General features: G+C 45.9%; 7 protein-coding genes across 7 annotated transcripts; 3 read left to right on the forward strand and 4 right to left on the reverse strand.

Annotated features, from left to right (window-relative positions):
- Positions 1–285: 285 nt before the first annotated feature.
- Positions 286–784, reverse strand: LOC102074268 (histone H3). The gene has a single exon (XM_074539518.1). The coding sequence runs from the start codon at positions 750–752 to the stop codon at positions 342–344; it is 411 nt and encodes a 136-aa protein (XP_074395619.1). The 5' UTR covers positions 753–784; the 3' UTR covers positions 286–341.
- Positions 785–1,713: 929 nt separating this feature from the next.
- Positions 1,714–2,747, reverse strand: LOC141728820 (histone H4-like). Its single transcript, XM_074539519.1, has one exon. The coding sequence runs from the start codon at positions 2,730–2,732 to the stop codon at positions 2,184–2,186; it is 549 nt and encodes a 182-aa protein (XP_074395620.1). The 5' UTR covers positions 2,733–2,747; the 3' UTR covers positions 1,714–2,183.
- An 11,633-nt stretch (positions 2,748–14,380) lies between these two features.
- LOC141728821 (histone H1.01-like) lies at positions 14,381–15,329 on the forward strand. Its single transcript, XM_074539520.1, has one exon. The coding sequence runs from the start codon at positions 14,434–14,436 to the stop codon at positions 15,097–15,099; it is 666 nt and encodes a 221-aa protein (XP_074395621.1). The 5' UTR covers positions 14,381–14,433; the 3' UTR covers positions 15,100–15,329.
- Positions 15,330–15,346: 17 nt separating this feature from the next.
- On the reverse strand, positions 15,347–16,973 carry LOC106629694 (histone H2B 1/2/3/4/6). The gene has a single exon (XM_074539522.1). It carries the CDS (start codon positions 16,928–16,930, stop codon positions 16,550–16,552), a length of 381 nt encoding a protein of 126 aa, XP_074395623.1. The 5' UTR covers positions 16,931–16,973; the 3' UTR covers positions 15,347–16,549.
- Positions 16,974–17,089: 116 nt separating this feature from the next.
- LOC102074451 (histone H2A.J) lies at positions 17,090–17,956 on the forward strand. Its single transcript, XM_005480739.4, has one exon. It carries the CDS (start codon positions 17,254–17,256, stop codon positions 17,641–17,643), a length of 390 nt encoding a protein of 129 aa, XP_005480796.1. The 5' UTR covers positions 17,090–17,253; the 3' UTR covers positions 17,644–17,956.
- Positions 17,957–23,329: 5,373 nt separating this feature from the next.
- Positions 23,330–23,832, forward strand: LOC106629721 (histone H4). Its single transcript, XM_014271175.3, has one exon. The coding sequence runs from the start codon at positions 23,369–23,371 to the stop codon at positions 23,678–23,680; it is 312 nt and encodes a 103-aa protein (XP_014126650.1). The 5' UTR covers positions 23,330–23,368; the 3' UTR covers positions 23,681–23,832.
- Positions 23,395–25,107, reverse strand: LOC141728822 (histone H3). The gene has a single exon (XM_074539521.1). It carries the CDS (start codon positions 25,068–25,070, stop codon positions 24,660–24,662), a length of 411 nt encoding a protein of 136 aa, XP_074395622.1. The 5' UTR covers positions 25,071–25,107; the 3' UTR covers positions 23,395–24,659.
- Between the last annotated feature and the right edge of the window lie 600 nt (positions 25,108–25,707).

The raw sequence follows: 25,707 nt of genomic DNA on the forward strand, positions 1-25,707 counted from the left end.
AAAAATAGGTGTCAACTATCTGACATAGTATATTTTCCATTCGATGTATTTGAACGGTCATTTGCTTTGAGCAATTAACTTATACTGTGCAGTTGAATGGGCATTAGGGAGCACTGCACTAGAACAGCATGCAACTCTGCCTAAAACAAGAAAGCAGCTTAAATACTTAAAATTACTGGCATGCTTACATTGGAATTGCAGTAACTTTTTAAAACTTCGGAATCGCTGTCTTTTAAGTATAAGGAAGGCAGTGTTTCAACTCTCTTGTGCAATGTAGTGGCTCTTAAAAGAGCCTTTAGGGTGTGGGAGAAATAATTCAGGACCACAGCGAGGCAGGGAGCTCATGCGCGCTCTCCGCGGATGCGGCGGGCCAGCTGGATGTCCTTGGGCATGATGGTGACGCGCTTGGCGTGGATGGCGCACAGGTTGGTGTCCTCGAAGAGCCCCACCAGGTAGGCCTCGCTGGCCTCCTGCAGCGCCATGACGGCCGAGCTCTGGAAGCGCAGGTCGGTCTTGAAGTCCTGCGCGATCTCGCGCACCAGGCGCTGGAAGGGCAGCTTGCGGATCAGCAGCTCCGTGGACTTCTGGTAGCGCCGGATCTCGCGCAGCGCCACCGTGCCGGGCCGGTAGCGGTGCGGCTTCTTGACGCCGCCCGTGGCCGGCGCGCTCTTGCGGGCAGCCTTGGTGGCCAGCTGCTTGCGGGGCGCCTTGCCGCCCGTCGACTTCCGCGCCGTCTGCTTCGTGCGCGCCATCGCTGCGGGGACACAACAGGAGCTACCAGAGACCAAAGGAAGGAATAAAATGAGCATAGACGCGCTGCCGCGACCGGCTTTATAGCCTACACCGCTCTCTGATTGGCTGCCAGGAATGCGCCGCTCCCATTGGGTGCTTTCAATTTCGAAAAGCCCGCCGCGAGAGGAGCGCGCGCGCGCCTTCACCAACGGCTGCCCGCTCTCACCCCCTCCCCCCCCCCAACCCCCACCCGGGCCCGGCCCCTCCGCTCCAGTTCCGAGGGTGCGCGGTTCGTGTCGCAGTTTGTACGGACCCCCTCAAACATAGCCCTGTACCGAGAAATGTTCCGACGGGAAAGGAGACATCGCAAATTCTGCTGAGCTTAATGCATAGAAAATTCATGTTGGGTTTTTTTTTCCTCAAATTGACCCTTTCGTTTTTCCTAAATAGGAATCCCAACAGGAGTTTTGGGGCTTGGGTTTTCGTTACTATGGGGTGCGTGGGGTTGTGTATTGTGAGGAAAATTTGGTGGGAGAGGTTGGGTTATATAAACGATGTAAAACTATATATATCCACCTAATAAATACCATAATACTTACTTTCGTCTGGCAGAGTAAATGTTTCGGGGATCAAACTGAATTGCAAATGAGGGTTTTCTAATCCAAAGGCGAATGGTTTCAAATGACCGGATCTTTCAGCATGCAAAGCATCCTTAGGTTGCTGCTGAAGCACAATGAGGTGTAAGGTGATTTTCCTTTTTCCTCACTGTACATGTGTGCAGTATTTCCCTGCTCGGGTGCGCTGTCGTTTGAGCCCGATAGCAGAAGAGCTCCCAGGTGAAAGGCAGGTACTGATACCACCTATGGACACCTCTGGCACCCCGAATTAAAATGAAGTGTATTCCTAACCTTAAACACAGCGAAAGCACAAACAATGAATGGTAAATTTCCTACACATGACATTCAGAGAACAAAGGGGACTTTTTTTGAACATTGAGAGGGGGACTTGAGAAGGTGATACCTCTAATGTTGCATTTACAATCGACATTACCTTTAAATATAAATAGGTGTGCACTTTTACTGAGGGGGAAAATCCTCTCTCAGATGAGATGCCAGCTTAGGTACTTTACAGCTCTCAAAACGAAACAGGGAGCTACGCCTTTAGGGTGCTTGGCTAATTTTTTAGCTTTCTTATCTAGCAAGTACATAGCCCCAAATACAGGACTTTTAAATAACGAAAACGGCTTCCTATTTATTAGTGAGTCTCTGAGCAAGGAGTTAAAATAAAGGCAATCTTACAATATAGCAACGAGATACAAAGTAATTATTAAAGATTGGAAGGAATTAACGCCCCACTTTCAAAGCAACACAGCTCTTTTTCTGGTAAAGTGTGCGGCTCTTAAAAGAGCCTTTTTGATTTTTTAGGCGGTGGTCGGACAGGAAGGCGAGGCTTTAGCCGCCGAAGCCGTAGAGGGTGCGACCCTGGCGCTTGAGGGCGTAGACCACGTCCATGGCCGTGACCGTCTTCCTCTTGGCGTGCTCCGTGTAGGTGACGGCGTCGCGGATGACGTTCTCCAGGAAGACCTTGAGCACGCCGCGCGTCTCCTCGTAGATGAGCCCCGAGATGCGCTTGACGCCGCCGCGCCGAGCCAGGCGGCGGATGGCCGGCTTGGTGATGCCTTGGATGTTGTCGCGCAGCACCTTGCGGTGGCGCTTAGCGCCGCCCTTGCCGAGCCCCTTGCCGCCCTTGCCCCGACCTGACATGATGAGCGCCGCACTGCTGTCGACGATGTCGGTGTACGGCAGCGCTGCCCGCTCCTCGATATTTATGGGGTTTGGTCCGACCTGCTTGAGGACTGCGAAAAGAGGAAGCGGGGTTCCCGCCCATTTTCCCTGTTGCGTCACCGACGCTGGAGCATCGCTCGCTGTTGCCCGTTTAGGGCGCTGTAAAGTCCGGCGAGTAAAGCGAGGAATAATCCTCTTCCAGGAAAAAAATTGCATCGATATGCGTGTTCATACAGTCGGAAAGCTTCCCCCCACCTAGATTTGTATAAACCATTTGCATATGTGCCCGTGTTATATTTTGTATCACTGGCAGGGGTTGGTGTGAATTACTAAAAATTCTCGTTATTTTCATTATTTATTTTATTAATACTCTTGGTTAATTTGTATTCAAAGTGCTATAATCTTTGTTTCACGATTTTTAACGATTTCAGATCTCTTAACAACTTTAAATAATGTTTCATAATAATATTAATTTTATTAGTTTCTTTATTTTAATCTTCACCTCCCATTTCTTAAATATTCCAGTTTCACATCAGCAACCTTTGTCTGTAATCACATATTAACCAGAAGGTGGAAGAGAATTTTTTAAATATTATTAAGGCTATATTAATATGTGACTTCTGCTAGTTTTACTCATTTTGAGCTACTGCAGTGGGGTAAATTTTTGGGTTTTAATTTTTTGCAAAATGACCTTTACTATAACTATAGACTGAAATTTCTGCTCCTTTAGCAAAAAAAAAGTCACTCTGGTTTTCCCTATAGATTAGGCTTTCTGTTTTCTTCCTTCTTTTGTGTGTGTGTGTGTGTGTGTGTATCAATATTGGAAACAAAAGATATTCTGACTTATCTTCAGTGAATGTCAGGAGTGGTCTTAGGACATTCCAAATGTCATCATGTAAAAACATCCTGAGCTGGCACAGCTGAAAAACTGATCTCAAAATAATGTTGTTCTTCTCTTATTCTTTTATGCATTAAAGGTAAACATAATTTCTGTGTACTCCTTTAAAGTGTTAAAGTTTAAAAGATCATTCATTATATGCTGCTTTGAATTAAGGTCAACATTAGTCAAAAAATATATTGCCAGACATCATATTTTTAGGATATACATGATTAAAATTTTGGAAATATGTTTGTACTTTGAAACTAATAGTTTTGAATTTAAGTATTGTATAATTTTTCATTTTCCTTATTTTCCACCCCCTGGCAGCTGGTGCTTCTTCTCCCCTTGAAAATGTTCTGTGTCACTCTCCAGGGCAGAATGGAAATGTCCCAAGCTCTCTGTGGATGAGGCAGGCTGTACAGATCCTGCTTTGCTCGGTGTTCATGCCCTGGTCCTCTGCCATGCTGGAAACACTGATCTCACCTGGAGGAAAGAAATAAACTCTTCCCTTGCACTAAAAACCTGAGTATTATTGATGGAGCAGCATATTCCCACAGGAGAGGAGAGCTCGGAGGAGAGCGGCAGAACCATCAGGAGCTGGAGGAATAAGGCACTGAAAAGAAAACTCTGCTTATGTCAACATCAGGGAGATGGAGGCATTACCATGGCTTCAGACAAGAGAGCTGCACCAGTGGGTCATCAGATTTCCTCAGAGCATCAGCAAAAACTGACTTCTTCCTGAGCAAGCCAGATGAAAAGGAGGGGTGAGGAGGATGGGTCGTGTACACGTGAACCAGCCCAATATAACTTGTGAAAACTGGGGAACAAATGGAAAAGTTTGGAGATAGCAACAGGCTAGGGATGATTTCCACCAAGCTATTCCCTCCCAGGGACTGGGCAGGGGGACAGAACTGATGTTGAGCATATAAACACCAGTAACGAGAATTTTGTTTCTACAGTGATTCAGCTGTCAGTTGCAAATGCTTTATTACGCTTGGCTGTAATTTCAGTGCAGTGTCCTTCTGCTAATTAAAAACACAATCTAACATCAAATATGCTCATTAGGGAAATTTGAAATTAAACATTAAACCCTCCTCATGTAATATCTGAAAGAGCCTGGATGGGGAGTACTCAAGTCCCACAGCCTGGAGATGGGCCCTGCCTCCAGCTAGGACTGTAAACCGAACAAAATCTGACTTCTTTGGCAGGCCTTGAGCTGCTAAATCCACCCCAGTGGTCTGTGTTCTCTGTACCCCCATGCCCACACACCACACCTTCCGTTCAGCACCTAGGCCAGGCTGGGAAGCTGTGCTTACTGAAACAGACCAGCATACATCATTTTGGTAAGAAATGTTTTGAGCACAGAAAGCTTTGGTTTTGAGACTGAGGCACAAAAATCAATATTTGCATGTGTGGATTTACCATTTGGATGGAGTTTTCTGGCAGTAGCATAAGTGCAGAAATGCTTTATGCTCTCCAAGGAAAACTAGTAAATACCACAAATTTTGTTTAATGACTGGTGCACTGATAACTAATTTAGTATTTTCCCTGTCTTTCCCTGCTAATTCAGAGTCAGAGGTGGAGAGACCCATTCTCATCTCTTTATTTAACCACTGCAGCTGGTCAGAGATAAGATTTTGGGCTGTAGCCCTGGCTTGGGCGGTTTCCAGCTTCCTTTGCTGCCAAATTCAGAAAATACACAGGGACTGATAAATCAAGAAAAGACTTCTGTTGTGGTCCAGCAGCATAGGCTGACCTTTGAGGATGCAGTTTGCCACTCACACATAGTGGCTTACACATCAGATGATCCACAGAGAGGCAAAATCTTCCCTAAATTGTCTAGTGGGCATGTTATCTGAGTCCCTGCTGGGAGGAAGGCTTGCATGGCCTCACCCACATCGCTCCATGCACCAGCTGAAATCTTGCAGGCTCACTGCACAGCTGGCACAGCTGGTATAGCTGAATAGATCCAGGAAAAAAAAGCTGGAGGGACTCCTAGATCAGGTTTGGAGTGTTGGAAAATTAGTGAAATAACCAAGTTCTTCACATGAAGCTTTTATAGGATATGGGAGAGAAGGGTCAGGGTCAATAACCTGTAAGGGGTGCAAGGGCAACCATGCTGAGAAAATTCTGCCCACAGCTATAACATTTCTGGGCTTTTCTGAGGAAAACACCAAAGATTGCTCTAACAAGCAAGTGCTCCAGGGTGGTCCTGTGGAGCTCTGAGCTCGGCAGCACTCCATGGAAATCTGCTCCTGCAGTCTGGTAGAGACACAGCAAAGAACAAACCAGCTACTCAGCACCCCAGCTGACAGGGATGCTCAGGAGCTTTGCTTCTCTCAGATCCTTTCTCCTCTTTCTAAACTGGCATTTGATTGAAGCAGCACAGATCTCATGGTGCACTGTCCCTTGACTAAGCCAGAAAGAGGAATCCAGGAGGAATTGTGAGCAGCACATTTTTTCCACAGCTGAGGCTGAGTAGCTCCTCTGGTTGCCTGGGCTCGTGCAGGGCTGGGCTGGGCACCACGGTTTCAGCTGAGCTCTGCCAACCCTTACAGGCTGTAAGTACTTAAAAGCAGCTGAAGGGCTGCCTTGTCCAAATGGTCTCTCTGGGGCATAATTTTCCAAGTGCAAAACTAATGTGAGCATCCTTGCAGGAATTCATTGAATACTGTCTGGGGCTATGTGTTTCTGGAGGAAGCCAGCTCTGAAAAATGGCAATCTGCCTTTTGTTAGGGACTCCAGACACTGCTGCCGTGCTCTGTCCTTGTTACAGCAATACTTGGTTGGAAAACAGAAAAATTCCAGTTGAAAATCCCAGGCACTTCTAGGGATTTGTTTATGGTCGTGCCCTGGACTGTGGCAGTACCAGCTGTTGGTTTCTCAGGGGCTGGATTGAAGGCACTTGAGACAGTAATTCATGTTTGGACCGAAGTATTTATTATTTCTTATCAGTTAAACAGGCTCACTACTGTGAGTTTGGCAGCTTTTCATTAGATGGTACAAAATGGCCAACAATCTCTTGTTACAAGGTCTTTTAAGACTAAACTATCCAATTAAGAGCTGACACCTAAATTATTTTCCCTTTTAACCCAATAACTGATCCCAAAGAGCTGCAATGGGGACTTTTCTGCCCAATCACAAAATGCCACCCAAACCCATGAAGAAGGAGGAAGAAGGAGCATGAAGGAGAAACCCAGGACAACACCCTGTGCCATCCATCTTGCTTCCATCCACAACACACTAAAAATCCCAAAATCTCAATTTCTCACCAGTGATATCCCTACACTACTCTCTATAATCTATTTCACACTTTTGTGGATTCTAGTCTGTCTTGAAGCCTAGGAAACTTTCTCCATGAATGAGGGTCAAAGTCAGTGCTGCCATGGGGGTCAGGGCACCCCAGAGCAGACAGAGAAATATTCCCAGTGCCCTGGGTTTCCACACTGGACAAAGCAGCTTGTCCTTGAGGATAGAGCAGTTAAGGCATTTACCACACTGTCCATGTCCTGCCCAGGTCAGACCAAACATCACCTGGATATACTGAGGTAATGGCATCCAAGTGCCTTCATGTGCGCACCTTGGCACTTCTCTTCAACAAACTGCACAAGATTTCTGTCGGCCCATAGCTCAGGTTTATTAGCATCTCTTTTGTCTGAAAGCATTATATTTGGCCCTGTCTAACCTTCTTCCCTCTGTGCTATCCACACTAGCAGAGTGTATATTCTGCCTCAGCACCCAGGTTTTTCCAGAAAACACTAAATAATACCAGCCCTGGAGCACTGTTCTCATTACCAGTTGTCTGCAGACACTAAGATGTTGACTACAGCCCCTTGGCCCTGTGCTGCAGACAATTTTCAAATATCTAAGAGCCTCCTGATCCCAAACAAAACCACCTGGGAGAGGGTTCCAAAAATATCATGAAATGTCAAGTATATTGCATACAACATTCCTCCTTTGTCCACAGAGATGGTCTTTAATCAACAGTTCTGTGATAATTACCTATACCTAGGCATGAGCAGGTTTTGTTGCACTCTATCCACTATCAAGTCAACAGAACCCATTTTATTTCTGAGACTTTGTCACTCTGCTTCTTGGAGACTGCTCTCACTCCCTGCAACATTTTCTACTCCATATTAGAAACCATACTGCTAACTTGCTGCAAAGAACATCAGTTCCTCTACTTTCAACAATATATATTAAGGAAAAATCTCTTCCTTTCCCATCTTGTTTAAAGTGTTTTAAGAAGAAACTTTAGTTTTTCAGCATTCTCCTTCAGTCAGGGTACTTCAATAACACTTGCCTTTTCATCAGGGAAGAATTTTTAGACATCTAACATTTGCCATTTCCCCCTTCCATGTATTGACTAATTGTTCACTTCTCATTGCCTGAAATTTGGAACTAAAACCAAGGCCTAAAACTCCACATAGGAGTATACCATTCCTGTCTACAGATGAAGATCTTCTTAACCTGTCTCAGGGAAGCAGCCACTGTGATCCTTTTCTGCTAACACACTGCTCTTCATTCATTATCAGCACAGAACTTCAATCTGAAGATCCAGATTTACAGAGGTGCGTGCCAGCTCCTGCTGACAGTAGCAGTTTTGCAATATTTTCTAGTATTTGTAAAGCTGATACAGTTTATTCCAGATGAACAATCTAACATATCTTTGAAGGCAGTGTCTCTTATCTGGCATTTTTCAATACATAAAATGTCCTCAACAATTTTAATTATTTTTCCTAATTGATACTCACAGTATTTATATACAAGCTCTGTAAACTTTAATTCAAATCATAAGTAAGATTATACCAGAACAAGGACTTAAGCCTGCAGTCCTAGGCTGTTTGAGACTGCAGTTTAATTTCATAATTGGCAAACATAAACATTTAAATATAAATTTCTGTCCTGGAAGTGTTAGTGTTTCCTGATTATTAATTTCATTTCTAATACTTTTCTAAAACAAAACAAAATAAAACTGAGAAAAAAATTTGTAGTGAATCAGCAAATTCTAGAGAAATATTGCACCTTGTACTGATACTCTTCCTAAAGTAAATTTTGGAAAAAGCCTATTAAATATGTGTTTAATTTCTTCCTTTATATCTGTTTTGAGTACTGTAAATTCTAATTTTTATTCATATAAAATGACTAAAAATTAGAAACTGTTTGACCTTGTAATTACTACAACTCAACATCAATCAGTGCATGTGGAGTCTGTAACCTGAGAAATGCATTAATCTGTAACCCAAAATGACTGATTTTGTGCTTAGGTCTTGGCCATACTCTTCAGATTCCTAAAGAGCAGAGAGGCTGCACAGTCTGGGTGCATATTTGGGCCTGCAGCATATTGTCCCAGGAAAACTTTCAGTATCCTCTTTCTCTCCACTCAGAAATAATGGCTGGAATTACCTTTGATATTTCAGTAAATGGCATCTGACAACAAGCACATTCTGGGCTTCACTGAAGGGGTAGGACAGATTATTCTATATGGATTGTGTACTTTCAATTTGCATTTCTGACTGAATCAGTATTCACCATATCCATCACAAAAAAAAAAATTAAAATTTACTCTGTTGTGCACCCCTGGGAGGATAGACAGCATGTCACACAGTTTCAAATACCACATTCCAGTTCTTTCCAGGCAAAAGTTACAGGTGGGGTTACATTTCCAAATTTTTGCATGTAGATCCCTATATTTCCTCATCTTTCTGCACTTACCTTCTTCCTCTTTTTCTTTAGCTGAAATCCATACAATGTTAGTTGGTCTGTGGAGCAGGGTAACAGAGAATCCTGCTCATTACTGAGGTTCCTAAGCTTAACAACACTGTTACTACTACTAGCAATAATTCTCAGTCCCATGGATGGATGGAGAGAAGCAAAATTTGGTTAGAAGAGGATCTCTAAACCAAAGGCTTTCAGAAGCTTTCAGGAGGAATATTTTACTGCTTTAAGGTCTCATTATACGGGGGAAAAGAGAAGATTTGGGAGGTCATTCATTAAAATGCACAGCCCTTTTTTGCTGGCTGGCAAACATTTTGCAGTTATGGCAGAGGAGTCACTACTTTGATCAGTCAGTCACCTTTTGATCAGACTGTAGGAATTTAAGTTTTGCTGAGACTCTAACTGGCCTTAACAAATCCTTCAGTCACATACAGCATGAGCACCAAGCCAAATCAGAGTTGCCCAAACTCATCTTGACAAGCCTTGAAACTAAGGACTGTGTGAGAGGTTGAAGTGGTTTTTGGAAAAAGCCTATTAAACATGGTTTCCATTTCTTCCTTTATATCTGCTTTGAATACTGTAAATTCTAATTTTTTAATTGAACTACCAAAATGTAAAATGTTGTTGGAGTGTCATTCAGGGTTAATGTATACTTGGCCTTCACAAGTATCCAGTCTTCTTAGTGCTGCCCAGGAAAAGAGGCAGTGGGCACAAACTGAAACACAGGAAATTCTATTTAAATGCAAGAAATAATTTTTTGGAGCATGCTCCCCATAGAGGATTTAGTGTCCCCCTGCTCTAGCTGGTCCTGCTTTGAGCATGGCCAGGTCCTACTGCATCAGGTGTTAGATTAAAAGATGAGATACTTTTTTTAGGAGATGTGATTGTCCTAACACTGAAAAAACCATCCATATATTTTTTGTTAGTTTGGGTTAAATATAACTAAAAGGATGTAGGCTTCTTTACTACTGAAAACATTTGACAACTTGAATCTTAATCTTCCCTACATATAAACTTTGTAGTTGCTGAATCAGCGTTGTCAATATATTTTCAGCATGGCAGAAACCTGACTAATGTCTTTTGATGTTGTTATGGTGTTTTTATTAATAATATTGAGAGTGATTACTTGAGCAACTGCAAAATTACTATTTATAAAGAAGACAGCATGCTTCAGTTAAAAGTTGTCCATTTCTCTGTATCTTCACTGTCCTAACTATAGTAATTGTAATTGAGTGTAGGCTTTCAGCTAAATTTGTCTAATCAGCTTATCTGGATTGCTCTCCTCCTGCAGTCTGAATGTCTTATTTGCCTTTATTTGTCTAATGATTTTCCTCCTTGAGAAGCTTCTCTCTTGAAAAGAAGTTTTTTCTCTACTATACAGTCTCAGGAATTCTTACATTATACATGAATGATTTTTGTTTGGAAGACCCCTGCATTAGAAAACACTTTGTCATTTTGTAGGTTCCTCTGAAACCTGAACAGCTGAGCAAGAGAATCTGGGCATGAGTGTGATGGTGCAGGGAATGAGGCCGTGTTTTGTTTGGGTACACATTTAAAGAGGGAAAAAAAAAATTGCTTGAGTTCCTTGGTAAGAGATAAACTGAGACAACAATTGTACAGGATGCTTGGAAAGGAAACCAGGGAGAATACTGAAAAATGCTTGCTGTTTAATTAATTAAAATGTTTGCTGCGACTCATTAATTATTAAATGAGTCACGTTTAAATATCATCTTTTCACATGGAAAATGGAAACAATTTTTATTACCAGCTCACTCTCAAAAAATTTCTTTATTTTCAAGTAATTTTGTTCCACACAAAGAAAATTTCTATGTCTATTTAAAAAATTGTTCCCTAATCTACCACTGATTTGATAAAAAATGTGCTCAGATGCTTGCTTTGCTTTCTTTTTCCTCTTAGCAGTAAAACACCCAAGGCAATGTCAATTGTCAATGTTTGTAATGATCAGTCTCTAAAATAGGAGAATTTTCATTGTGGTTCAGAGTTGCATTTAACAGCCATTTCCAGCAGTGCAAACTTGAAAATTGCTCAAAGCAATTGACAAGTTTGTTTAATCCAAGTAAGCAGAAAATGTCATTGCTTGGCCCAGAGTGCAGGAATAACCCCTAAAAAACTTCCCCTTCTCACACCACTTCATATTTCTAAATCCCCTCTCTTTATTAACACACACACACACAAAAAAAAAAAAAAAAAAAAAAAAAAAAAAAAAAAAAAAGAGAAAAAAATCAAAAACAAGAGAGAGAAAAAAAGAAAATAAATTTGCCTTCCCCAGAAATGGATGGTGAGACCAGGAACATTTTGTCCTCTCAGAAGTAGGCCAGGGATAATTCTCTGCAGATAAGAGCCAGTGTGATGGCTAAGGAGAAGATACAATAAAGGATGCTGACACACAATGCCGGAGGCCAGCTTCCAAGACTCCCAATGTTCCAATGTCAGGCTACTAGGAAAAAGCAAAGGACTCCAGAAGTGCAACTCCAAATAGGGAGCAGGGAACACGAAGGATTTACAGGGATGTACCCAGAACCAAAAGTGAGAGAAGTCCTACATTCTACCCTTTAAATACTTTACATGACAACAATCACAATCCTCTTCCTATGCTTTCTTACACAAACAAAACAGAAGGAACCAAACAAAGAAACCCCTAAACCGCCCAGAAACGTTCCTGTGCCTTTGAGATTTATCACAGAGTAGATACATTTTAAAGAGTAGATAAATTTATCACAGCAATCCTTACCTGGTGCAGGGGGAGTGCTAATGCCTGCGCTGCTCAGCGAGGAAGACCTAAGATCTCCCACCACTTTCTTTCTTGTCTTTATCTCTAACCTCCGGTCTCTTTATGGGGGAAGGGAAGGAAACCCCTCCTCTCCTGGTGGGCTGGGAACAGCTTTACTAACAGCAAGCCTGGAGCTCAAAGGTGAGAATGTGAGCCAGGTGCAAGGAGGATGCACCCCTGGGGCTGCAGCTGCATTCCGGTAGGAGCAGCTTTTGTCCACTCCCTGTCCCTCCCAGGTTCCTGGCCAGTTTCAAGTGTAATAAAGCAGTCAGGGAGCTCTAACACCCTGCTGTCAAAGCTGCAGGGATTAAAGCACATTAATCGTCGTGCAGCCTTTATTCTCTGAAGAATGTACACCACGTTAAACAGATCCGGAGAGATGACAGCACTCCCGACTCCCCTTGTATCGCTTACAGTCAGATTCTGCTTTATCTTTGTTCATCTAGACTGGAAAATATGCGCAATGCCCTCATCCTACCAAACCAAACATTTTTTTACCTCTCCAATGTGTTCACACTGCTCACATGACTTGCCACACTGAACTTTCAGTATCTCCTGTGGACTCGGTCTGGTTGTTGCTGTTGGACCAATGTCACATTCACAAGAGGCATGGCAGATCTCAGAGCCCACCTCAAAATCCCTTTCAGTCTGTTTTTTACTGTGCAGTACTGACAAGATTAATTTTTGACAATGTCCCCTTACCATTCCTCTCCTTCAGAGTGTTTATTATCTCACCTGCATGCAAGCACAACAAAATAAAACTAGAAATAAAAGAGAATATGGAAGCACCACAGTTTATTGTTTTGAAATGTAATTTTAATGTATCTACTGTATCATTCTCCTTTTCATCTGTCTTATTTAAATTAAAACTTCTTGCTATCAAGTATAACTTTGTGTCTTCAGCATTCAATGTATCAAAATGCATGTCAGGCTCCTTTGCAACATACATTTGTCATCTTGAATCTCAATTTATCCAGGCTAGAAAAGATGTTCTTTTGTTGAAATAACCTACTGACATTTTGCATGACAATTTTTTACAAAGTACAATGTGGTAAAATATTAAGTTTGATCTTAACTTGTTCATTTAAAGTAAGGGGAAAAAATTCTGGCTGCTTTTTTTAATTAGAAACCAATTGAGTCTTTTGTCTTCTAAATTAATAAAAAATTAGCCAAAACAATTAATTGATATCCTTAAAAGTTTTAATTAATTTCTCTGGTCACTTTATGAAACTCGATAATTAAGAAGGATTATGATAATTAAAACTGATTCTGATTTATGAGGATTGTCTGAAAATTATTTCACTACTCTTAGGCTTGAGATGGAAACCTCAATAGGGATTTTTTTCCTTTTCCTTTAAAGAAAGGAATTGGAGGAATATGAAACCTATGAAAAAAAAAAAAAAAAAAAAAAAAAAGCAAAACAAACCTCACAAAACCACAACAATCAGTGACCAAATATTTGTAAGTTATACTGAAACTGTAGCATTCTATTCATGAAGGCCAGATTTCCACAGTATTCAATTTTTTGGGTGATAACTGATGCTTCAGATGGCTCCATAATTGTTTAAGTAGCATATTATACATGCTAGTGTATCTATACCTGTTAGACATTTTTCCTCACCAAGTCTGCCTCTGATGTTTGTAAGTCATAAAGAAAAGCATTCACTATTGTAACAGAGAAAGTGTTAAACTAGCCGTTTTTCTGGGATTTCTAGGCATCAACTAGGTGTTAACAGCTTCATCTTACAGACAGATTATTCGTAAAAATATCAAAATCTTTCTATCCACTTATAAAGCACCAGACAAAAAAACAAAACAAAACAACACAAAAAAAAACCCCAACAACAAAAAGCGTAGCTCTGGCAAGTTCCAAACACTTTTCAACAGTAAATACATTCCTCTGAAAGTCTCCTCCTTTCCCCAAACAAGAAAATATGTTGAAATACCGTATTCTTAATAGTTAAAGATATGGTTAAGAGAGCCGAATCTTTATCCATATTCAAAGCTTAGCCATGAAATTGTGTTACTTCCTTGTCTTTGAAATCAATTTACGACAAAAATATTCAAGCTGCTCACTCGGTTTCTGCCCTAATCTGAAGAAAACCCCCCAAAGAGTAAGCCTGCATTACGGGGGAGACTTTTTATCTACGTGTTTTATTTTAATTTAGAAGGAAAAACAAAAGTTTGCCGTTCCCGGGGTCTTTCGGGCTTCACAACGCGGGGTTTAAAACGGCTTTTCTCTCCCATCTGCGGTCCAAACGGCAAGAAACTTGCCCGAATGAAAGTCCACCGTCTTCTCTTCACTCTCCTAAGAAACTGGGGTGATTTTGCGCCACTCATTTTACGAAAAATATGAATTTATAACTCCGAAGAAACACAGACTCGGAGGAGGAAAAGCTCTTCCTGGCTAACAGTTAGGCGGGCTCTGCAAAGCACCAATCACAGATCACCGCTTCGCTATAAATTCAGGCATCGGGGTTACTGTAGCCCAATTACTTTCTTTTGATTAGGAAGAAGTCTCTGCAGCGATGTCGGAGACCGCTCCCGCCGCCGCTCCCGCCGTCGCGGCCCCCGCCGCCAAGGCCGCCGCCAAGAAGCCGAAGAAGGCGGCGAGCGGCTCCAAGGCCCGCAAGCCCGCGGGGCCCAGCGTCACCGAGCTGATCACCAAGGCCGTGTCCGCCTCCAAGGAGCGCAAGGGGCTCTCGCTCGCCGCGCTCAAGAAGGCGCTGGCCGCCGGCGGCTACGATGTGGAGAAGAACAACAGCCGCATCAAGCTGGGGCTCAAGAGCCTCGTCAGCAAGGGCACCCTGGTGCAGACCAAGGGCACCGGCGCCTCCGGCTCCTTCCGCCTCAGCAAGAAACCCGGGGAAGTGAAGGAAAAAGCCCCGAAAAAGAGAGCAGCCGCAGCCAAGCCCAAGAAGCCGGCGGCCAAGAAGCCCGCCAGCGCCGCCAAGAAGCCCAAGAAAGCGGCGGCGGTGAAGAAGAGCCCCAAGAAGGCGAAGAAGCCGGCGGCTGCAGCGGCCAAGAAAGCGGCCAAGAGCCCCAAGAAGGCGACAAAGGCTGCCAAGCCCAAAAAAGCGGCGGCAGCAGCCAAGAGCCCGGCTAAGGCGAAAGCGGTGAAGCCCAAAGCAGCCAAGCCCAAGGCGGCCAAGCCGAAAGCAGCCAAGGCGAAGAAGGCAGCGCCGAAGAAATGAAGTGTTGAAGTGGAAATACTTTTAAACCCAACGGCTCTTTTAAGAGCCACCCACTATTGTCCCCAAAAGGGCTGATACACTCCATCACTGAGCTCCGTGCCTGCAGCAGAGCCAACTATTCGCCACTATCCGTGTGGGACGTTCGTCTGTGGAGTGGATGGGACGCTAAACTTACGGACTGGTTTTACACTAAGACTTGGAAAAATAAAAGTTTACATTCCCGGCGAAAACGCTTTCTAAAGGCTGCTTTTTCTTTTTTTTTTTTTTCTTTTTCGTTTTTTTTTTTTTTTTTGGAGCACCGCAAGTGGGTGTTTATGTTAAAGGGACTGCTAAGGGCGGGTACCTTTCTGGGGCGTGGAGGTTCCTTTCGTTGCTCTAAATCAGCGCGATTCCTAACAGCACGGATGCGACCGCCACACCTCTTAGTGACCGCAGCCGGGAACTGCTGTCAGCACGGCTCCTCCGCTTCCGTGGCAGTGACCTTTCCGCTTGCCAGCGCCGGCCTGGGGCAGGTCTTGATTTCTGCGTGATTTCACCGACCTACTTTCCTGAGGAGGCGCCTGCCGGGGCGGGGGGCGGGATGGAGCCGGCAGAGATCCCGGCCCGCTCCCTGCCGGGCCGGCGGCAGGACTCGGCTCAGCTCGGCTCGGCTCGGCCGGGCAGGGCTGCGGCGCCGCGGGCGGGGGGCGGAGCGGCTGCGCGCTGCTCGCGCAACTCCGGGACCGCCTGTGATTGGCTGCTGGGAGGAGCCGCAGCCGCTCATTGGCCCGCGGGGAAATTTGGAAAAGCCCGCGCTGCTGGGGAAGGGGGAGGGGAGGGAAAGGGAGAACGGGCGGGCGGCGCTCCGTGCCCCGCTCCCTATCCAGAGCCCACCCCTGCTCCCGGGGCCCGCGTTCCGGGAGATCGCAGCCCTCTAAAGCGTCTGCCCCATTTCAGGGGTGCTCTCCCTTCCCCCACTCCTGTAGTCCTTGTCGTCATACACAAGGCAAAATGTTTCAGCATAAGAAAATTCTGAAACAAAAGGTAAAGAGAGCCGAGTATTTCTCCCTCCGCCTTTTCATAGAAGTTATTAAACACTGTTTTAATCTTCGTGAAGCATGTTTGCTAGTTTACCTGTGAAACTTGTTAGGATACAAATTATTAAGTATTGTCTCTTTTTTTTTACTGTAAAAAATACTGTTTTCATTTATTTAAAGACTGTGTAAACGTTTACATTCAAAAAGAGTAAATTATCTTCAGTTTGAAAAAATATTCAAGGACTTCATAATTACTATTGCAAGATGAAGTAGCTCACTAAGCGTTTGCTTAAAATTCTACCTTTTGTTTTTTTTTTAGTTAAGATTTTAATACCCAATAAGACCGAGGCAACTAGTGTGTTAAAGCTCTTTTATGGAGTACGTGGGTGGCTCTTAAAAGAGCCTTTGGGTTAAAATTGACGATCGAAGGCGCCCTACTTGGAGCTGGTGTACTTGGTGACAGCCTTGGTGCCCTCGGACACGGCGTGCTTGGCCAGCTCGCCGGGCAGCAGCAGGCGCACGGCCGTCTGGATCTCCCGCGAGGTGATGGTGGAGCGCTTGTTGTAGTGCGCCAGGCGCGAGGCCTCGCCCGCGATGCGCTCGAAGATGTCGTTGACGAAGGAGTTCATGATGCCCATGGCCTTGGACGAGATGCCCGTGTCGGGGTGCACCTGCTTCAGCACCTTGTACACGTAGATGGAGTAGCTCTCCTTGCGGCTCTTCTTGCGCTTCTTGTCGCCCTTCTTCTGCGTCTTGGTCACCGCCTTCTTGGAGCCCTTCTTGGGCGCGGGGGCGGACTTGGCCGGCTCGGGCATTTCGGCAACACTGCTCTACCTAGGGGAAGCTCAGTATACAAAATGGCCGCAGCGCCCGTTATTTATATAGACGTGTATGCAAATATCCGGTATCAGCGCCGCGCAATGCGATTGGCCCTTTCCGAGCCAGCGTGTTCCTGCCGCCGATTGGTCCCAACAGGATCCGTCCGCTGATTGGTTCTTTCGGCGGAGCCCGGTTCCAGCCAATGGCCGCGATCGCGTCCCGCCCAGGGAGGGGATAAAAGGGCCGCGGCGGTTGCGTCAGGAGGATTGAACCGATTCGCTCTGTGCCCAGCCTCGCTCCGCCAGCGCTTCCAGCCACCATGTCCGGCCGCGGCAAACAGGGAGGCAAGGTCCGAGCCAAGGCCAAGTCGCGCTCGTCCCGGGCCGGGCTGCAGTTCCCCGTGGGCCGTGTCCATCGGCTTCTCCGGAAAGGTAACTACGCGGAGCGGGTGGGCGCTGGAGCTCCCGTCTACATGGCGGCCGTGTTGGAGTACCTGACGGCCGAGATCCTGGAGCTGGCGGGCAACGCGGCCCGCGACAACAAGAAGACGCGCATCATCCCCCGCCACCTGCAGCTCGCCATCCGCAACGACGAGGAGCTCAACAAGCTGCTGGGCAAGGTGACGATCGCGCAGGGCGGCGTGCTGCCCAACATCCAGGCCGTGCTGCTGCCCAAGAAGACTGAGAGCCATAAAGCCAAGAGCAAGTAAATTTGGCGAGCAAAGCCGCTCAGACTTTGCACGACATAACATTTTAAACAAAAGGCTCTTTTCAGAGCCACCCACGTACTCAGAAAAGAGTTGTGTTGCTTTCTTTAAGAGGGTGCCCTGGTGCTGAGTCTTTATAGTACTAAATTTACCTCAAACGAACTTGTGTTTCGATTTTTTTAAAACTTTGTTTATACTGAAGAGGGTTGATACATTTGCTGTCTAAACCATGTTTCTAAATCAATGTTAGTATTTTTGTAATTGTTTCATTTGCTCATTGTTACATTTAGTAAAGAACTTGGTTATTCCGCTCGCCTTTCACGGTTCCACAGCTTGCATAGGGTGTAGAACACAGGACGGTGGCTACAGCACGGGTGGGAGTGGCAAAACCTGTGCAACATGAAGGTAAATAGGAGACTGTTGTAAAGCCCAAATGTAGATACATTAACCCTGAAAAAAGGCTTTCTTCATTCCCTTTGAAGGCCTTTGTTCTTTGCAAGATGCTAAATTCCCTATATGTTAAATATATGTATTTTCTATATATAAATATATTACACGTATGCTTAATATAAGTAAATACATGTCGTTCCCTATGTGTTAAATATAAGTAATATATTGTCACATATATATTAAATTTATGTAATATAAAATGAGGAATGCCTTAGCAAAAATGGCATTTGATCTACATCTCTACTTAATCAGATGTGCAATCTAAAGAAACACTGTAACACTTCCATTCTGGAGAATCTTATAGTGGTAGTATGCTCCCATTGTAAGAGGTATTTTCGAACTTTCTACTCATAAATTCACTGTTCATTGCTGCTACTCTTGTTGCATCAATTAACAGTGGGCAAAACTGAGTTTTCTATATTGTTGGCACAAATATCACCCCTGAGCACAACCTTAAATATTTTCATGTTCATTTTTATAAATTATGAGGAAAACTGGCTGATTCCTCTTGCCAGGACATTCCCAGCAGCCCCCTCTGATGGTCTGTATGTATCACACTGCACTGAGGTGATTGCTCTCATCTGTGCTGCACCTCTGCCCTTCCCATCCCCTGGAGAGGAGGAGGAGTGCCCTGGGCTTGGGGGAAGACAATTTTCCCACTCTGCCTCCTCAAGCTGCAGCTGAGAGGGTTTTTAGGCAGCATTGTGCCATGGCCAAAGCAGGGCATCAGGGATCCTTTGTGGAGGGAAACATAAAGAAGAATATAAAAAAAAACATAAAGAGAGCTGCTGGACCACCAGACTAAGCTGGTATCCACAGATGGTATCAGTGGTGGTAAAAGGTTTTGGTTTTAAGTGGACACATTTAGGGTTGTAGTAGTTTTATTATGCTGTTTTATTTACTATTTGCTACAGCTAAATATCTCCTGGCCCTTACACGTCTCTTCTTTAAAAACTGCAATGGTAATTAAAATTTCATTTTAACACACATGAGCCTTCTACACTTACCTTCCAGAGGAGATTTCTGCATATGTGTTTGTCAGAAAATTTCAATCCCAGAATGGTTTGGGTTGGAAGGGACCATTAAAGGTTATCTCACCCAAACCCTGCTTGTGGGCAGGGTCACCTTTCACCAGCCCAGGCTATTCAAAGCCCCATCCTGCCTTACTCTGGGGATGGCATCCTCTAGGGATGGGGCATCCCCATCTTCTCTGGACAGCCTTGTTCAGTGTCACACATGCCTCCTTGCAAAAAAAATCCTTACTTATGTGCACTCGAAATGTGACGTCTTTCTGTTTAAAATAATTGTCTTTCCTGCTGTCCCTACAGGCCTGAAAAGTAACCTTTCTGTATTGAAAAGCTGTTACAAGGTTTCCTCAGACCTGCTTTTCCCTGGCCAAACAAGCACAGCTCTCTCAGCCTTTCTTCATGGGAGACATGATTTAGCCCTCTGATAATTTCTGTGGCCCTCTCTGGACCTGCTGTGACAGATTCCTGTCTCTCCTATGCCAGAGGATCACAGAGCTGGTGCAGCACTCCAGCTGGGGGCTCAGGAGAGCTGAGTGGAACAGGAGAATCACCTGCCTCCACCTTCAGTTCAGGCTGCTTCTGTTGCAGCCTTCGTTAGGATGGGCTTTTGGGCCACGAGTGTGTATCTCTAGGTCAAAGCACTGGGATTCCAAAAAAAAGGACTGTAGGATACAGATGTGAGCTGGCTTTCTCTGTGGACAAACTCCTGTATGTGGAGCTCAGAGCTGGCAGCACAAGAGAGGGCCCCATCTGCTGAGTGTGGAGCTAAGCCCAGTGCATCCCTCCAAATTCTTCCTGTTGTCTGACCAGGAATTCATTATTTGCTTCAGAATTTAACTCCAAACACTTATTTACACTCATTTTCTTCTCTGCTTAGTACCTGGAGTTTCATCCTCTGTGATGCTCAGATCCATCCCTGAACACTCCCTGGATTTTTCTTTGCTGGCAGTGCCTTCACCAGTGATGAGGTCTCCAGTGTAAAAATCCATTAAATGAGATGGATTAAATGGTAGGAGAGCTGGGAAATCTCCTGGTGTTAAAGACATCTTTCAGGCAATGTAAAAATCCAGTAAAATGAGATGGATTAAATGGTAGCAGAGCTGGAAAATCTCCTGGTGTTAAAGACAGCTTTCAGGTAAATTCCAGTGGATGAAGGAATGCAGCTAAGCAAGCTTAAGTAAATTAATTCATTTCATTTGGATATGCAATAAGCAGTAGGAAAGAGGAAATCCATATCACATGGTGCCTTAGCTGTGTCACTGGGTTGCAATGCACCTTCACATTCTAAAGAATCTGTGACAAAAATAAAAATCTGAACACCCAACCAAGGTCCCTTAAATGCTATGGATCACTGTTATGCTTGGGGATAACTCAGTGGTGTCAGTCTGTATCAAAAGACTTAAAAGTGCGTCGTTAAATATTTGTAGAGCTTTTCTAGCCCTTTTCATTTATATTGCTTGCAATTCTAGGAGAAATGCACCTATTAAGCAGCTCTTCCATTACTGTGCATATTATTGCACCTATTATGGCAGTTGCAGCAGATACAGATATGGATTTAAATTGTCATTCAAGCTCTCAAGAAAATTATGAGCAGCTTTGAAGCTGGTTACAATCCACTGATGCAATGACTTTTTTTACTAATTATGCACCCTCTTGTGTAGTCATGGTGAGATGTTGCCTTATTGTAATAAACAAATACAGTTTCCTCATTATATTTTGATGAGGAGCTAGGGCAACTGTCCTAATTAATGCACACTTGAAAAGCTACAGATCTATATTTTTTTAAACAAGCTGAGTTTTGGAAAGGTTTCCTTTCTCATTTCAGCCCTGATGCCATGTGCCCAAATTTATGAGGAAAATGTAGTATCTAAAACATGTGAATTGGACATGAAACATTGATTAAAAAATAAATTATCTCAAATCAACAGTAGCAATAACTTTATTAGGGATTTTATTGAGCAGCAAAAATTTCTTTTTTCTCTTTTAAAATCATTTTTGCCTAAGAAAATGATCCATAAAAGAACTGAATTTATCCCTAACAGACGCACTTGTGAAACGTGTCTGTGTGCACTTGCAGCAGCACACAGGCAAGGCAGCCTTCCAGAAGGGATGATGTTAAATTGTACCTGATGTGCTACACTTACTGAGGAAAGGGATTTTCAGCTGTTTTATTTACTTTGGGCTGCTGGTCTCAGCCTCTCCATCACCCATCTCTGGCAGAAATCAAAGGTGATTTTCCAAGCCTTGCAGTGGTTATGCTGCTGGAAGGAAAAACTATACCAGGATCCTTGCTCTGCATTTAGGAAGCCTTAGGAATAAATTATTATTTTGACATCCCAAAATATTTTGCATAATTTCTTTCAGGTTTCTTAAGTAATCAGAAAGCTGTTTCTAACCGCCTCAGGAAACATAGCTAGACACAGATTTTCAGATATGAAGAACAAAGCAGACTTTGTGGAGCCAAATGGGAATGTTGGGCACCAGCCTGGCAGGGCCACTACCGACAGATCTCCCAGTTAGTCTATAAAGGGTCTTACTTCATTCTGTTCAGTCAAAAAAGCAAACCTAATCTAAATTAAAGATATATTTTCCTCCTTATACTGTAGCAATTCTTTAAATTTGAAAGAAGAAGGAATTCACAGTGACATTTATAAAAATATTTGCACCTTTTTGTCACCTGCAACTGAAAGTATGACTATCTCAGTTGCATTTTCCCCCTGAATTTAGGGAATATTTTATTCCCAGAAATATTTTGGAGATGTTGCTGAGGTCCTCTACCTTATATTAAGGAATAAACATAAATAAATGACTGCACCATTTTTAAAGGATATGAAAAATTTTATAGTAGTAGGCATGTTTAAAGGACAAAATACTAAAAATGTAAGAATTGGCAAGCACTTTAGGCATATCAGTTCTGTGTGAGGATTATTTAAAATCTAAACAGATTTAATTTAGAAATACAGTCTCATGACTGTAATATTTTAAAACTTAAGATTTAATTTAGAAATACAGTCTCATAGCTCTCTCAGTATTTATTCATACACTTCACAAATACAGTCCAACGACCACTCAGCAGCATGGATGACGTGTTTTCTGCAAAAGGGTGAAACACATGGAAAAAAAATCTGGATTCCTCATTGAAATTAAAATTGTTTGGCTAGTGCTCATCCTTCAGATGTCATACAGACAGTTGTTTGTGATGTCCGTAATGCTTTCTTTCGCTTGCGGGGTCTCGGTGCCCTGCAGCGGATGCTCCTTCCCGAGGCCGGCGGCGGCCGGGAGCGGGCTCGGAGCCTGCGGCCAGCAATGCGGGGCTGGGCCGGGCAGGAGGGACGGTCCCTCCCTCAAACAGCCCCTCCGAGCTGCCTCCAGGGAACCCCTGCTCCAAACACTCACGCTGCAGCCCCTGGCTGACCCTTCCTCCCGCGGCCGGCCAGGGCTCGCTCCCGGCTCCCCCGCCCCGCACGGAGCAGGGGGCGGCTGTGGGAGCGTCCGGGGAGACAAAACAGCCGAGAAGCCACCATGGCGGACCCGAACAAAGGGAAAGGCGGCTCCGTGGGGCTCCCCGCGAGCGGGAGGCGGAGGGGCGGCGGGGGGAGGCGGGAGCGCCGGGCGAGGCCCCGCATTGGTCGGATTTTGCCGCAGACCCGCGGGGAGGGACGGGGAAGGGGCGCCGCAACCCGAAACGCGGGCCGGGGGTGGCAGCCCCCGCTCCTGCTGCTGAGGGTGACCCAGAGGTGCCGAGGAAGTGCCAGCAGCGCAGGGGACAGCGGGGCGGGACGGGAGAGCGGCAGAGGGACGGGGGGACTGCGGCGGGCAGAGACAATGAAGTGCGGCCCGACATTAACTCGGCTCGTTAGAGTTAAAAGGGCAGTAGTGTACGTTCAATCTCAGTATTAGCCAGCCACTTAAGAGTCGTGCTGGATGATCCTTGTGGGTCCCGTCCCTTACTTTCTCAGAATATTCCGTGATTCCCAGGTTGCTGGAAGCGCGGGACGAGGCCAGGCCCGCTCAGGAGAGGCGGAGCCGCGCGCTGCCAAGGAACGCGGCCCACAAAGCGCCGCGTCCGCGTCTCGCAGCGGGCACGAGCGGAGCCGCGCGGGGCGAGGGGACAAGAAGGGCGCGGGGCGGAGACTCAGCAGGAGACCCCGCCTCCCTCTGCAGTCCCCAACCAGGTCGGACCGCCGCTCATATAGACCCGCGCGGATTACTGCTCCACTCACTGCTGTCGTTCTCCTGAGTGAGGGACCATGTCTGGCCGGGGCAAGGGCGGCAAGGGGCTCGGCAAGGGCGGCGCCAAGCGCCACCGCAAGGTGCTGCGCGACAACATCCAGGGCATCACCAAGCCGGCCATCCGCCGCCTGGCTCGGCGCGGCGGCGTCAAGCGCATCTCGGGGCTCATCTACGAGGAGACGCGCGGCGTGCTCAAGGTCTTCCTGGAGAACGTCATCCGCGACGCCGTCACCTACACGGAGCACGCCAAGAGGAAGACGGTCACGGCCATGGACGTGGTCTACGCCCTCAAGCGCCAGGGTCGCACTCTCTACGGCTTCGGCGGCTAAACTCGTTTCCTGTAAAAGCCCAGCGCTTCTACAACACAAAGGCTCTTTTCAGAGCCACCCACAAATCTCAAAAAAGAGCTTTAAATCGCTTCTCTAGTAGTTACTGAATGTTTGGCGAAAGGGGACGGGATTTTGTTCTTGGCTCCCCCAAAAGCCCACTGCTGCTTGGTCCAACTTTTCTGCGGTCTACGGGGCAAAGTCTCGCATTCAACTGAGCGAGACTATCCCTATTTACTCGGGAAACGAAACGAGGGCAGTCGCTATTGTACTTGACTGGGGGCTCTCGCTGCTGTAGGAAAATAGATCGTCTGAAACCTGCATCCTTTATTTCCCCCCTTCCTCTTTCACACCGAGCACCACCCGCTAAACACACACCCTCTTTCCAAAGGACAAGGGAAGCGACACAGCCGACAGAAAACAAAGCCGGGGGTAGGTCGGGGCCAGACGCTGTTCCCGTAGCCGCTGGCGCGGCACCGCTTTTACCGCCACAGCCTGCAAGGGCAAGGGAGGGAGCTCCTGAAATGGCGGCGCTCTTCTCTTTGCCAGCCGGTGGGCGGGACGGAGCGGGAACAAGAAACGGCCACGAGCACCCCTTAGCGCCCTACGCAACAAAGACCGTGCTCTTAAAAAGCCCCCTCGCCCGCCCCGCTCCTGAGGCTGCCCCTTCTCTGGGCACGGCTCTCGCCTGCACCAGCACAGCACGGCCCCTCACACCCTCTCAGCCCCGGCGCCTTTAGACAATGGTGAACCTCTCACCATGACCCAAACACACGGGGCACAAGGGGAGGGCACGCCTGGACACTACGGAACGCTCCCACTCCCCCATTTCTCCCTGAATTCCCACTGCACCCTGAGCAATTAAAGTGCTCGGCACCGGCTGCTCCTGCCTGCACCGTAACGCAGAGACAACAGCTCTCTCAAGTGGCCGTGTGGTGGCTCTTAAAAGAGCCTTTCGGTTTGAAGGAGAAGGGCAGGGAGCTCAGGCGCGCTCTCCGCGGATGCGGCGGGCCAGCTGGATGTCCTTGGGCATGATGGTGACGCGCTTGGCGTGAATGGCGCACAGGTTGGTGTCCTCGAAGAGCCCCACCAGGTAGGCCTCGCTGGCCTCCTGTAGTGCCATGACGGCCGAGCTCTGGAAGCGCAGGTCGGTCTTGAAGTCCTGCGCGATCTCGCGCACCAGGCGCTGGAAGGGCAGCTTGCGGATCAGCAGCTCCGTGGACTTCTGGTAGCGCCGGATCTCGCGCAGCGCCACCGTGCCGGGCCGGTAGCGGTGCGGCTTCTTGACGCCGCCCGTGGCCGGCGCGCTCTTGCGGGCAGCCTTGGTGGCCAGCTGCTTGCGGGGCGCCTTGCCGCCCGTCGACTTCCGCGCCGTCTGCTTCGTGCGCGCCATCGCTACCGACCGTACGCTGTATGACAAGAATAGCAGAGAATCCAACAATGACTGCAAGGAGCGCTCCCAGCTCATTTTTATATCCGAGCGCTGGCCGTTGATTGGGCGAAGGAAACAGCCGCGCTCAGGGGGATGGTTTGAAAATCCCGCGTTAACCCCTTCCTATCCTGAGCATTGCTCTTAAATACCTAACCCGAAACAGCCTTTTTCCTTAGTCTTCCCTTTCTTCCGAGCCGGCATGGCTGCTTTTTAAACCACTTGCTTTAATTAATTAAATTATTCTGCCACTACAAGTGGGTAAAGATAAAAGACCTATTTTCCAGCAATTGCCAATAACTTGTTTGTAATCAGGTTTCCTTATCATATTTTATTCTCTATTTAAACTGGTTGCTTTTATTGTGTCATCCTATATTCCTTTGCAAATAGAAACAAAGGAATCAGGTGCTTTGCATGCATTCTTAATCTAATACTTTCCTGGTGGATTTTAAAATTTTTGTTCTGATTCTCTTTTGCTTGTTTGTTACTTGGTTTTTTAAATTTTTGTTTTGGGAGGTTTTTTCTGTTTCGTTTACTTGCTTATAAGTTTGTTTTGTTTGGTGTGTGGTTTCCAGGGATTGTAGTTCTTTTCAGGTAAAGA

This window comes from Zonotrichia albicollis, chromosome 4, assembly GCF_047830755.1.
Source record: "Zonotrichia albicollis isolate bZonAlb1 chromosome 4, bZonAlb1.hap1, whole genome shotgun sequence".
Classification (NCBI taxonomy): Eukaryota; Metazoa; Chordata; class Aves; order Passeriformes; family Passerellidae; genus Zonotrichia; species Zonotrichia albicollis.

Excerpts from the sequence above, each read along its gene's own strand:
- LOC102074268 (XM_074539518.1), bottom strand. The coding sequence starts at position 752 with ATGGCGCGCACGAAGCAGACGGCGCGGAAGTCGACGGGCGGCAAGGCG.
- LOC141728820 (XM_074539519.1), bottom strand. The coding sequence starts at position 2,732 with ATGCAATTTTTTTCCTGGAAGAGGATTATTCCTCGCTTTACTCGCCGG.
- LOC141728821 (XM_074539520.1), top strand. The coding sequence starts at position 14,434 with ATGTCGGAGACCGCTCCCGCCGCCGCTCCCGCCGTCGCGGCCCCCGCC.
- LOC106629694 (XM_074539522.1), bottom strand. The coding sequence starts at position 16,930 with ATGCCCGAGCCGGCCAAGTCCGCCCCCGCGCCCAAGAAGGGCTCCAAG.
- LOC102074451 (XM_005480739.4), top strand. The coding sequence starts at position 17,254 with ATGTCCGGCCGCGGCAAACAGGGAGGCAAGGTCCGAGCCAAGGCCAAG.
- LOC106629721 (XM_014271175.3), top strand. The coding sequence starts at position 23,369 with ATGTCTGGCCGGGGCAAGGGCGGCAAGGGGCTCGGCAAGGGCGGCGCC.
- LOC141728822 (XM_074539521.1), bottom strand. The coding sequence starts at position 25,070 with ATGGCGCGCACGAAGCAGACGGCGCGGAAGTCGACGGGCGGCAAGGCG.